The sequence below is a fragment of the Anas platyrhynchos genome, chromosome 20 (genome assembly GCF_047663525.1).
Source record: "Anas platyrhynchos isolate ZD024472 breed Pekin duck chromosome 20, IASCAAS_PekinDuck_T2T, whole genome shotgun sequence".
In the NCBI taxonomy this organism is placed as follows: Eukaryota; Metazoa; Chordata; class Aves; order Anseriformes; family Anatidae; genus Anas; species Anas platyrhynchos.
In genome coordinates this window covers 8,587,891-8,601,674 of record NC_092606.1, presented here as the reverse complement: position 1 = coordinate 8,601,674, position 13,784 = coordinate 8,587,891, and the positions used below count along the sequence as shown (strand labels likewise).

At 38.5% G+C, this 13,784-nt stretch overlaps 1 protein-coding gene across 8 annotated transcripts in view; it reads right to left on the bottom strand.

Moving 5' to 3' along the window:
* Positions 1 to 13,784, bottom strand: part of GTF2I (general transcription factor IIi) — a 70,055-nt gene that overhangs the window by 36,236 nt on the left and 20,035 nt on the right. For 4 of the 8 annotated variants that reach the window (XM_072026030.1, XM_072026031.1, XM_027445896.3 and 1 more), the window contains 5 exons: positions 13,525 to 13,573; positions 12,715 to 12,758; positions 11,203 to 11,280; positions 6,050 to 6,109; positions 1,408 to 1,470 (listed from right to left, as the gene is read on the bottom strand). In XM_072026030.1, coding sequence (XP_071882131.1) covers positions 1,408 to 1,470; positions 6,050 to 6,109; positions 11,203 to 11,280; positions 12,715 to 12,758; positions 13,525 to 13,573 — 294 coding nt within the window. Of the gene's footprint in view, positions 1 to 1,407; positions 1,471 to 6,049; positions 6,110 to 11,202; positions 11,281 to 12,714; positions 12,759 to 12,995; positions 13,066 to 13,524; positions 13,574 to 13,784 lie in introns of those variants that run through there. The other 4 variants (XM_038165683.2, XM_072026033.1, XM_072026032.1 and 1 more) reach the window with 4 other exon arrangements.

Below are 13,784 nucleotides of genomic sequence, written 5' to 3'. Positions count from 1 at the left end.
TTAGTCATATCATGATCATAAAATGAGCAAGTTAAAACAGGAAATATATTGTGTAGACAGATAAGATTTTGTATCTAATTGTAAGTAACCTTCCACTAGTAAGTCTTGAAACACAATACCTAAGTTTGATCTTGAAGAGCTCAAAGGTGCTAAAAATAATTTCAGATCAACATGCAACCGAGGTACTTAACTGAAATTCATCTAACAGAAGGTCTACCCTATCTCAAACATATACGAGTAGGTGGAGTGCAGACCTGCAACCCTCAGAGTCATTTTTAGTGAGGTGCTACTCAGCCAGTTAGTTCCCAATCCAAAATACTAGGTTCTCTGCTAATTCACGACTTTAAGAAAACTGATCAATCACCAGTACTTCCGTTCTTAGACAAAATAAATGGTTACATCAGACAAAGATGTTCATTTCCCATCCAGAATAGCTCATGCCCAGGTCACCAGGCACATAGTTGACTTAGGAAGTATAACATTACATGCTGGCATCTCTTGCACCTATACAGTTGTATTACTTTGTGGTAAAGGCATTTACATAGACACAGAATTTAGCGACTATTCTACCTACCTCTTTCGTTAAAGTAATGTAAGAATTTTCTCATTCCCATATTATAAAAAGATAAAAGTAATCCCAACAAGCAAGAACTCTCTCCTAAAATGCATTGCCTAATTTCTAAATTGCTAATCTGGTGGTCTTCATTTTACCTATTCCAAAAGCAAGCAATGCCAAAGTCAATCTGAGAAGTGTTTTAATGCAATTACAGAACATGTAACTCATAAGAAATACAGCTCACTTCCAACCAAAACCCTACCATGAAAGAAACTTGGATACTGGTTAGTGGCTTTAGTACTATTTTCATTGCAGCTATACTGCTGATGAAAAAGGGAAATGGTAAATGTAAAGGTTTTTATCTCGTAGTTATCAGTATCAGACATGTAAATTGAAGCTTCACTTAACACCAACTGTAAAACATCACTTCTGCTATCGTGCAATTCTTCCCAGAATCTAGGGGTAACTAGAAATTGGATATAACTACTATGTGCTTAGAAAAGAACATGCTCTTCAGAATGAACATTATAAAAGCTTTTAAAAATCCAAATTAATGGCTGTTAAATAATGAGTACTCTGTATTATTAATACTTGAAAAATATATGAAAAACACACCTCTATCAGGCATTATTTCCAGACTGGCCCAGGAAGTCCAATATGATTCAGCATGCTGTAGTTTTTCTTATGAAACAACTGGAATAGGGATGTTTAAAAGCAGAGCACAGTGCAAACTGCAGCCAAAGGCTGGTTCATAATCCTATTTATTCAGTGCTAATACAGGCATGGGTACAGCATTTTTTTTTGACCTAAAAATGTCCAATGGACTGAAATAAAGGAACCGGATAACTAACCTTCGATGGTGACCTCGACCTCAGGATCCTCACTTGTTTCTGAAGGGGCGTGCTGGGAAGAATCTGAAGGGACAGAAACACAACTGGTGAACGACTGGCACAGAAAGGATTTTTAAGCAAATGCTCAATGATTTTGTATTTTAACTAACACCTGTCAAAGAAGCTCTCTGTCTCAACAAAACATTTTGCATTCACAATGTGCAACAAAAACAGAAGCAATGATATCTTACCCTAAGCCTTTAAGCAACTCTAGACATGGGTAAGAAGGTAGGGATTATACATGCTAAATTGCGTGTGCAGCAGTGCAGAGAGTTGGCATTAATGACAGTAGGAAATTCTTTATTCTTGGCTTAATAGGATTAATAGAGTCATAAATATTTTTCTCTTTGTTATCAAGGATTACTGAATACATAAACAAAGGCTGTGTGCCCCTACAGATGATATATTTCTTTATCATTTATACAGACTTATAGTTGTTGCTCTGCAATGATTTCCCTGACAGGCTGCAAGGCCAACAGTGAAAAATGAAAGGGAAATGCATAATCACAATGCTTGTGTTAGGGCAGCCTGCACCAATATAATAAACAGGATTAGGCCTATCAACACCCTGTAGGAGAAAGCAATTTGAATTTAACTCCAATAAAGTTTAAAAAAGTGAAGCCAATTATATTGGAAACTGTTTCAAAATTAAGTAGTAGTGTATGAAGGAAAATAATTATTCTGGCAATATATTCAAACAGTTCTGTGTTTGTACACTTTGAAGAATGTCTTCTTTCAGGTTTCTCTGAGCTCTATCACCGTATATCACTTGGGGGGCAAGTCTGAAGGAATGTCCCCTTTTCACTGCTCTTCACATGATGCCACCTATGGCAGAGATTCAGAAATACCTAGTGACGTACCACAGCTGGAGTACATTCAAACTGTGTCAGCTATCATCAGGTTCATGGAAAACACACTATGGCATTTTGATCTAACTCAGACTGAGTGCTTGGTAGGTAACGAGCAAATGCAAACCACAACAAACAGAATGAATTAATAAGCAATGGTCTTTTAGTACGTGTGAACATGAAGTATCATCATAAAAATAAGTATCATGTCAATTGATCACGTAGAATCTTATATACACATACATATATACACACATTTGAAAAAGAAATACAACTGTGGTAAATTTTGTGGAAGTTTATGAACAACCAGGAAGACTGAAAATGGGCCATTTAGTGCAGTACCAAGTCCCTCAGAACTAGTCCCAGTTAAAAGAAACATGCAAAAATATCAAACCAGATCGTAACAAAACTCTGGAAGGAAACTCCCAGAGCAGATGTTTCTTCTTAAACCACATTAAACCAACTGGTTTAAACACTGAAGTATTTTTTAAAGCAAAGTATTATCACAGAATCACAGAATCACAGAATCACAGAATCTCTAGGTTGGAAGAGACCTCAAGATCATCGAGTCCAACCTCTGACCTAACACTAACAGTCCCCACTAAACCATATCCCTAAGTTCTACATCTAAACGTCTTTTGAAGACTTCCAGGGATGGTGACTCAACCACCTCCCTGGGCAGCCTGTTCCAATGTCTAACAACCCTTTCAGTAAAGAAATTCTTCCTAACATCTAACCTAAAACTCCCCTGGCGCAACTTTAGCCCATTCCCCCTCGTCCTGTCACCAGGCACATGGGAGAACAGGCCAACCCCCATCTCGCTAGAGCCTCCTTTAATATACTTATACAGAGTGATAAGGTCACCCCTGAGCCTCCTTTTCTCTAGGCTGAACAAGCCCAGCTCCTTCAGCCGCTCCTCATAGGACTTGCTCTCCAGGCCCCTCACCAGCTTCGTCGCCCTTCTCTGGACCCGCTCAAGCACCTCCATGTCCTTCTTGTAGCGAGGGGCCCAGAACTGAACACAGTACTCGAGGTGCGGCCTCACCAGAGCCGAGTACAGGGGGACGATCACCTCCCTAGCCCTGCTGGTCACAGTGTTTCTGATACAAGCCAGGATGCCGTTGGCCTTCTTGGCCACCTGAGCACACTGCTGGCTCATATTCAGCCGACTGTCCACCATCACTCCCAGGTCCTTCTCTGCCTGGCAGCTCTCCAGCCATTCCTCTCCCAGCCTGTAGCTCTTCTTGGGGTTATTGCGCCCCAGGTGCAGGACCCGGCACTTGGCCTTGTTAAACTTCATACAGTTGACCTCAGCCCATCGGTGCAGCCTATCCAGCCTATTATCACCACTAGGTATTTTTTTGCTAAGTACTTCTTTGCATCAGGTAATAAGGTAAATGCACACAGCTGCTAAGCAGCAGCCTTCTTTATAGTTCTACATGTCATCATTGTCTGACACTGTCTCCAGTTCCCCAAATGTGATTTCATTTGGTTTAGAACATTTCTTCTGATGCACATAACCTTGACTTTCTGAATTTCAACTGCACCACGCTCATGCAGCCTTACTGAGACCTCACAAGCCTTTATCAGCCACAGCTAATCTGGGCAATTCCACGCTCAAAGTAATTTTATCACTTCCTCGTTCACCATCTTGTCAAGGCTACTGGAGGAAAAAAAACGTGAAAACCACTGGTGACAGACACCAAAAGATACTTTTATACATGCATCCATTTTTTTTTTGCTATGCAGAAAGCAGTACCTTCTGCACATCTGCTACATCACGGCCCAATTGTCAGGGCAACTTTTGGAAGAACTTCCAATGCCTATTATCTACATTTCTTTAGTAATAGCCGGCAGGGTATTTGTCAAAGACTTCATGAAATCCGAGCACATTCATTGATTTTAATTCCTTACTCCTGTTTGTGAGGAGCAGACATAAACATTTATTTTTATTTTACAGAATCCAGGCAAGACTGTCTACACTGCATGCCTATTAAAGGAAAAACGAAAACTGAGTTGGACTAAAATTAAAGTTGGACAAAACTAAGTCGTTAGGTGCAATTTTTGTAACTGCCCACATATCTGCTGATAAACACCAACCCTCACAAACAACAGATTTATTCTATGTAGCAAAATCAGGGTGTAACTTTCAGCATATCTTTTTACAGAAGCTTGCAAAGCAGAACAGATTTGAGGAAAGGATGTAGGAAAAAACACAAAGGGCCACACTCAGCATCTACAGCTATTCTACAGAAGCAAAACCAAAGCTAAGTCAAGAGTTTCGGTCATTTTATAGAACACTTCCCTCAGGCTCTCTCTTCATAACCAGACACAATGGCTGATGGCATTACGCTTAGGAAAACAAAGCACCTAGATTTTTTAATTTCTTTTCCAAAAACGTAGCGCTAGTTGTGAAGTCAGCAAGAGCCAAAAATTTTATTCTCCTTCACCAAGAGAAATGCTTTTGAATTTCATGTAGTGGTACCCTTAACTATGGTGACACTTATCTTCAAAGCAAAAATAATGAGATTTGTAAGAACGAGCACTGCTGCTAGCACAACTTGGCCTAAACGTCCAAAAAAAATCATGCCTCAGGTTCAAGGGCCAGGTGCTTAGAATGAAACTAGCTGCAGAATGGTGTACTCTTAACGTCACGTCAAAGCATTAAATGGTGGGTGAGGTGACAGGCACCTCACAAATGCAATTTATCATTCACAAGAATGACAACTCCATCCCAGCTTGCCTATAGTAAGCCACAGAGTGGCAAGGTTTATGAGACTAAAAAAATAGAAAAAAAGAGAATGGCTGGAGAAGAGGTACAGCTTTAATTAAAGTGCCATCTTTTCAAGTATTTCCATAAAAAGAAAAATCCAATGATGTTATTTATTTTCTTCAAAAACATTTCATATCTCTAACCTTCTACCAGTATTTCCACATCTGTTCCTTCACTGCAAACTGAACCCTGGTGGCTTCCTTTAGACAAATATAAAGCAAAAACATAGCATAACAAACATACAAAAAAAAACTTTTTTTTTTTTTAAACACTGAGTATTCAAAGCAAGGATTTTCAGAAGCCAAAAATCCAGAATTATAACGTTCATATGAAAACCTAAAGACTCAACTTCTGAATCTTAAAAATTGACAACAGCACAACCACTCTGACCATATAATGAATGTCATAGCTTGAAACACAGGTTAGTTTTTTCTAACGTCAGAAAATGGGCAAAACAGTATTTTTAATTCAAACTGGAAAAGCTGGGAAAAAAGAATAGGTAAATTCAATTCAGATATTGTTGAGAGTCAGCAAGGAACTGCTTCCCCTAAACACAAACTTTCCGTATGCTTGGTTGCCTATGTGTCTGCTCACTTCACACCCAGCTAAATGAAAGAAATGATCAAGTTCTATTCACAATACATAAGCAGAGGCTCACTGAATTTTGTAACTAATTATGAAACAGACTGAATTTCATGAGAAACATACACTTGCGCTTATAAATTACTACTGCTTTACAGTGATCAATCTGATGCTCCTTTTCGATTTTAGAAAAGAAATAAAAGAAATAAGATTCCTTTTTGTATGTCTCTTTATTTGGATACCTGAAAATTAAGGCACCTGAAAATTTCAATTATGTTTTAAAATTTAAATTTCAACACCCTAACTCTTCAAATCAAAGAGGCAGAGCCCTGGAAAGCAAAACTCACACAATAAACTCACAAAATGGATGTAAGGAAAAAACTAGAACTATAAGACCTACCTGTGTAACTTTTTGCAAGAGCAATTTTTTCATCCATCTCTGATGTTTCAGAAGGGCCTGCTTGGGAACAAAGAGAATGCCTTTTAAATTGTCTGTCACAACAAACACATTTTCCCAGTCCATAGAGGAATTTACCAAATAACTCTTATCTTCACATATCATATGCTCATTTCATACTTTTTGTAAAGTTAACTTAGGAAAAAGTCTGTGAAATAACAACAACCTGTAAGTCTTTACTTGTTCAATTTAGCAAAATACAAATTTGAGGGGCTAATGGAAGGTGCTTGCATTTCCTGCACTACTAAACAGGCAGAAAGACTCACGTAGAAAAGCAGGTTTTGAATTTTTGTATTTGTGTTAATAAACTAAACTAATTTTAAAACATCAAACACTGATGGTTTTGATTTTTTCAATTATCTTTTAATTAGCTCAGTCTTTTTCCTGTGAGTCAAAATTTATTTCCCCAGCAAATCCTTTCTGACTCTAAAATTCCTACCTACGTTAAATAGACAAAATCAGAAAGGTTGAAAACATTTACAGCACCACAAGTTTGCCTGCTTTTAACCACAACAGCTCTTTTGACTCCATGTATGGACTGCTTTACAAAGGCTGCTGCAGAAGCCCGGAAAGTAAAATTACCACCACCAAACCCCCACTGCTGAATGCTTTGGCACTACAGCAGCCAGACTGCAAGAGAGCCCCACCAACTGAGCAAGAGATCATTTCCTACCTCAGAAACAGCACGGGTGTATAAAACTAGCCTAGGTGTGGCAGACAGGAATACCATCCCAGGACTAACTGGAAGGATTTGGAATAATTGTTCTCATAAACTGAATCACTTCTGCATTCATTTGCAAATACGGTCTGCAGAACATCACACAGCCCCCCAGAAATGGTGGCCATTTAGAGGGAGGTCTAAAAGGATACCTGCAATCAACATTAATAGTTTAACAGGAAAGGCTACTGTTAACTCACAAGGCAAGTGAACTATTTTAAACTCTATTTCATCCACACGGTGAGAAAAGCTAGAAAAGACTGCTGCCACAACCAGACGATGAATATTTCAGTCTACTAAAAGTACATATACAATATTAATACTACAACATGAAATGAAAAAAAAAAAGCTGGAGTACACTGCTGGTGCTCTAAGACACAGGACAAGAAATTCTCATCAAAAGAGTGGGACTTGCAACTGTTAAGGGGGAGCAGGAATAGCGCGTGCACTCACTGGACTTGCTAGAATATGTCTTCATGGCCTAAATTTGCTTTTATTTCACCAAACAGTTAGTGTATGCAGGCAGACAGGTGCGACACTTCCTAAGAGTTCTTCTGGAATATGCAATTGTGTATTTTATAGTGCACCAGCACAAAAGCATGCATCCCATTACAGACAAAAGCATATATTTTTGTGTTTATTCTGTAACTCTTTTTTTTTTTTTTTTTTTTTAAAAAAAAAGTGACTAACACAGATTATTTCATGGAACTTGAAGAGCTTTTCCCATCGCTAGAATAGCCAAAACCAAGTAGGGTGATAATAAGATCAAAAAGAGTTCCATCTAGGAAGAGAAGTAGGAAGAAAATCACAAAAATGAATAAAGAAGAAAACTCGTGAGGTAAGAATTTAATTCCAGTGCCACAAGGAGAGTGGAGGAAGGATGATCACAAAGGTGCAAAACTTAATTGCTAACACCCCAGGAAGCAGTTACACTAGAAGTAAAATCCTGCAATAAAGTCCTAGGAGCCTGATCTATCCGATTTGTAGACAGAGCCATGCAGTATCGCCTTACATCAGAAGAAGTGCCAAGCACAGTTACCAGCTAACAGCAACTCTCCTGTGCAACACAGAGGCTTACGAATTCTTTAACACTCAGACTAAATCTAGGTCTTTTGTGAGCCTTCTGCTGCTTCTTGTTCTCTATGCTTTCACTTTCCAAAGCCAGGCTGGATGGGGCTTTGAGCAAACTGCCCTACTGGGAGGTGTCCTGCCCATGGCAGGGGCTGGAATTAGGTGGGCTTGAAGGTCCCTTCCAACCCAAACCGTTCTGTGATCCTACGAACTTCAAGGCCCCTGAAGACTTGCATCCATAAAATCCATTGGATATCACGCTTCTGTCATGAAGTGCTTGGTACTTAGTCAGCAAATTGCTCAGTGCTGTAAGGGCCACGTCTCCAAAAACCCTTGTTCCAGTCTGTGCTGATGAAGAGCATGTGTTCCCGAGTAATTTTCTTACTATATCCCTGCTTCTTTGGAAATTGAAAAAAAAAAAAAAAAAGATGGATAGCTCGATTCTGTTCTCTTAATTGCTTCAGAGCTGTTCTCCTTTTGGCACTGGCAGTATCTTGACCTCATTCTTTTCAATTAAAACCTTTCCAGACAGCTTGGATCTTGTGGATAGTCTTCTAGTAAAAGCTCTGGGCTTTTTACTGACCAATACGTTTACACATCAGCTAAACAGCCTCCTGAACACAAGGAAATGGGCATGGACACCGATGTATGTACTTGTTTCAAGGACACCAAACTAAGAACAGCATTTTAACTAACATCTCCTTTCAGAAGAGCCTTAAAAAATGGTACTTACAGATCAGGTATATACAGAAATGTTATATTTGGAATGCTTCCACATGCTTTATTTAGTCCTGAATTTTTTTTTTTACTATCCTTTTCCTCATATAGTCAGTCAAAATCTGGACCTTTCTCCCAAAACAGTTTGTCTCTGATGTCAGACAAAGCATTTAATACTGCAGTGACCTTCACATTTGTCCAAGATACTGGAACCAAATCACCCACTGCCACACTGCTACTGCCTACCGATGGAAAACTGCCCCCATACCCGATCAGAACACCCACATGAAATCTCTGGTGGGAAGTTCCCATTTCCTACTCTTCGTACTGTGTGCTGCTAACACATCTCTAAATTTAGTAATTCAGTATTAACTCACGGCAGCATCCAAATGCTGCAAGGGATTAGCAGATGATAAGAGATGAAGAGAGCGCCCATCCCCAGCTCTAACTTTGCCCCCTTTGATTAACTGGCGATTTGTGCATGCCACTAAGGCACGCAGGCCTTTGGTGAGCATCCTGGGTTTGTGAGAGGAAGCAGACACTCAGAGAAAAACAATAACTGTGAAATTTCACCAGGAAATCATATTCTCCAGGAGGCCCCTGGCACATTGCTGTTCTCTAACAGTGAAGTTGTTTGTTCTCATAAATCGATAAAGCCAGCTCTTGCTGGAGGGTATTTTTAGTAACAACTATGACCCTAGCCGTTTCCCTTTCTTTCTGCAGCATGTGTCTACAAAGGAAATGGTGGGCAGCCAGACCCCGTCCTTCAAAGACACTCCTTACTATAACTGTACTTTTATTAGGTTTACTTCTTTGCACAGCATCTTCATGCACACTTGAGCCCCTACATCCCTCTTGAATTTATATCCTTCTGCATTTTTTGTACAACTTCTGTTTCAAACCTTAGAGTTCAAAGAAACAAAGGGGAAGCTCCTTTCCTTCAGGGGAAGGTGACAACATGACACCGTAATACCTCTCCTGCCTCACAGCACCCCCATCCTTTCTAACAGCACCTTCTGTTTAGTCTCATTTTAAATGTGAGATTGGAAGCGAGGTTAGAGGGATTTATTAACTGAGCAGGTATGATGTTATGTGGCTATCCGAAAAAAAAAGCATATTACTTTCCACCAATCAGAATGATTAAATTTAGAGATAGGTAGGGAAAGACAAGAGAAATCCCCCAAGAAACCCACTTTGCTTAGGCTTTGCTATGGAACCGTACTGTACAAATGGAATTTTTTAGTTCCAGCATGCTGCACGACAATGGGTTACTGTGCTGTAAGTAAGTGGTTTCAGCACAGACGCTCCTCAAACAGGGTCGGATTACACTCCAGGCTACTGGCCAAATTCTGACATTGTTTTTATGCATGAAATGGAAAGCCACAAGGGGATGAAAAGCAAAAGAGATGACAGGGCTTGGCTTTGGAAGTAACAGTGATTAGGATGTCTCCAAAAAGGCATCTATTATTATTGCATTATATAATGCCTGTAAACCCACGGACCTCTGAGGCGAGGCGATTTACAAACACAAAGAAAAGATAATCCTAACCCCAGAGAATTCACCTTTCAGATTCCGCACCAGAGTAGCGATATTTTGGTACACCATATGGTGAAGATCATTCTGAACAATGTTTGTTCCTACATTACTTAAGACATGCCAATAAGAGAACACTGATTCTGCAATCCTGTAATTAGTAATTAAAACACGTATTAAAATAATCTCAAGAATTTTTGTGTCTAAACACACAAAAATGCTGTCTCAATAATAAATATTATTACAAAAAGAAAGGATGTGCTGTTTTGCCCTTTGCTGTTGAACATACAGTTATCCTTCAGAGAGGCATGACAGCTTTCCTGTGTTGTTTTTTTTTTTGTATTGCTCAGACAATTAACCTAACAGAAGATGCAAGCAAGCTGAAATAATACATTCAGGGTTCTACTTCTTTTATATTGCCATTTCTATTTAGGTCTTCTTTCTTACTGTTTATTTCAAGCTACAGAAATAATTTCTTATGATTTTCTCTATTCACTCCTGGCTGAGATTAATGTGCAGTATTTCAACTAGATGTGTACAGATGAGGCAAAGCAGCTGAGAAAGATTTAAAAACACACAGTTTTGAAGCTGAGTCATGGACCTGGTAAATGTTGCTATTCTTTGTCAACAGAAATCCGTCTTGTAACATCCAAAACATTTTTGACACATATTGGTCCTTCCATACAAGGAAAGTGATTGATACACTATATAATTTACTGAAACTGTAAAGATCCAAGAAGTGCTCTGACCAGTAACATGACATTTTCTTTCCTGCATACTGGACTCTCAGGATGAAAACAAAGAAACACCTGAAATTTCTCCTTAAGCCCCAAACACACTTATATTGTTGTGCCAACATTGTAGTGAAGAATACTGGAAGACCTGAAGCACAACTTAAATGGAATCCAGCATGGAAATGCTGTATCCTAACAGAGCTAAGTAAGCAGTTACATGTTTAACAGCCGCCACTAAGCAAAAAGAGAGGTACAGAGAGAGCAAGACTTAAGCAATCCACCCATTCAGGAGATAAGCAGGTACAAAAGTTAGCATCATTACCTGGAATATTATACTGATAGTAGTCAGGATCCTCTGACTCCTCCTTTACTGTTACTGTTGACATTTCCAGTGAAATTCCTGCAGAAGCAACAAAGGAATCAAATAAGGAGACTAATGGTAACCAAATTCTTAAAAAATAATAAAGAAATTAAAAAAAAAAATCACAACAACACCAAGATTCTAGCTGGTCTTTAGTCCAAAAAAAAAAAAAAAAAAAGAAAAAGAAAATTCAAGTACTGACACAGAAAATAATTGTTGAGCTAAAATAACAGTAACAAATGACATGCTGATGCTTCAAGTTTCTTGTGTCTGGGTGGTTAGTATAAGAAGTGACTGAGTATGAAAGGCTTCCCTACAAACAGGCATCCCTGCAAATTGCTATCTAAGATCTGAAGAATTAAAAATAATGGTCTCCTTGCTTTTTGCCCACTACCAGCAGAAAAAAAAAAAAAAAGTTTTTTTAATCTCTTGTGCTAAAAGTGATTCAAGTACTTCTAGACCTACTCCAATCTCACCCCTCTGTATCCCTAGTTTCAGATAAAGTCCAAATTTTGCTGCTCAAGGCAGCAACAATGACAGGCCTCAACTGCTCTTGGCTTTATCAAAGTGAACTATTTCCCCTGTATGCCTTCCCCCGTTCCCTAAAATGCTTTCAACACACTGGGGCAAAAGAATTACTTCAAATGTCTTGAAAGCAGCACTGGAAAGAAGCTGGTGAAAAGCTCAAGTTGACTCTTCAGTTGTGTTAAGCTAAATATTAACCATTAAGGGTTACTAAACGCCAAGCTTAAAGTTATGAAGCAAACAGAACTAAACCAAAATACCGGACTAAACAAAAAATCTTGGTTTTGTGCAAAATGCCAAGCAGTGCAGCCCAACCTAACAAAGCAGAAGGTCACAAGCTTATCTGCAGGCCTCCCTGGGATCATTCGTGGTTATCTCAAAGCACACACTTCAGCACTGCCCTGCTACCAACCACTCTGCCTTGCAGCAGCCTGTCCTAAGAGCAGGGGAACTTAAGATTGCTTGATTTTAGTTTTTAAAAACAATAAATAACATGCTTTGCTATTTATTTCCATCTTAGCTAGAAAACGGCATTCAGCATTCTATCATTTTTGATATTCTGGTAATATTATTGTATATAAACTAAGTTTTTCTCTTCTCATTAGGGATAAAATTATCTTGAATTAGGACTAAGTAAAGACCTGAGGATCTTCCTCTTTTCCACTTCCAAGTAAACTATTTACAAAGAAATTATTTTAGTCTACAAAAAGTTACAAATCTCCTCCATCTAGAAATGGAAACCTCTAGCCAAGGTAAATAAATAAATAAATAAAAATACATATAAAAACTGCAACTGAAAAGTGGCCATTTTTAAGTAAAGCTTTTCTTTCTCACATGTGATGGCTCTTTGCTGCTTTTATTGGATTTTCCTATCATTCCTTAATAGAACCTTCTGAACAGAAACTGATTCATCATTTTTTGCAAATGAGGACAAAATTTTGAACATACCAGAATCCTCATTTGGTTCCGTTTTCACTTGAATAGGAGGACAACTATAAAAATAAACAAAACAAACACTGACATTATAAAAAAAATATATCACATTTCTGGAAAGTTCCTTCAGCTTTACAAGCTGTCTAGTAAAATCAACCTCACTGTATTGTTTTCAAACTAGAAAAACAGAAGTAAAAAGCTTTGCATCTTGGCTTATCTGAATTATCTTTAGGGAACGGGGAGGAATCTCCCATCCCTGCATTCTCAGGATGTGCACAATATTCAGGAGCGTTCACCATTTAACAAAAAGTGCACTCAGAGCCACAGAAACAACTGCCATTTTGCTCTGTTTCCACATTAACCAATTTTTGATTTATTCCACATATAATCTCTTCATTGAAGAATAAATATATATGTACTGGGTTTTTAATTGAGGAGGGGAAGGCAGGAGCATTACAGCTGTTCCCCATCACTGCTGCAGCACACAACAGGACAAACATCCCTGACTGACAGACCGTGAATTAAGAACACTCGCTGGGCTAATTAAACTGAGGGGAAACTTTGCCATCTGTTTAATTCGTAACAGCTTCCCCACAAATAATGGTCAAAAGAAAGAGAAAATTCAACTTCATGCTTTTTATAATCCCATGCAAGCAAAAGTTATCCAAAGGTCAGTTGGACAGAGAAGGCACATTAAGAGAAAGATAAACTATATGAAAACACGCAGTTGGTACCAACATCAAATCATACTACACAAGCTTGTCTGTTTCTCAGTAGATGAAATATTTAAAGACAGGCAAAAAAACTACATTATTTTAAATTCACCTTCCACCTGGAGGTATAATTGAATGTGAAGGATCTGTCATATGAGCTCCTGAAAGTTAAAAGACAACCTTTGAATTTCCTGTTCTCCATTCACCTTAAACACAAATTGAAAACGTAACATTGATTTCACGAAGCAAAAACCTGTTCAAATTTGGCAGGTATGTGCGTATGTTCTCTGTACACAGATATGAAGGATGGATCTCATTAAACTGCATTTAACACCAATATAAAATTACTTCAAATGTGCCTATCAGTATGCT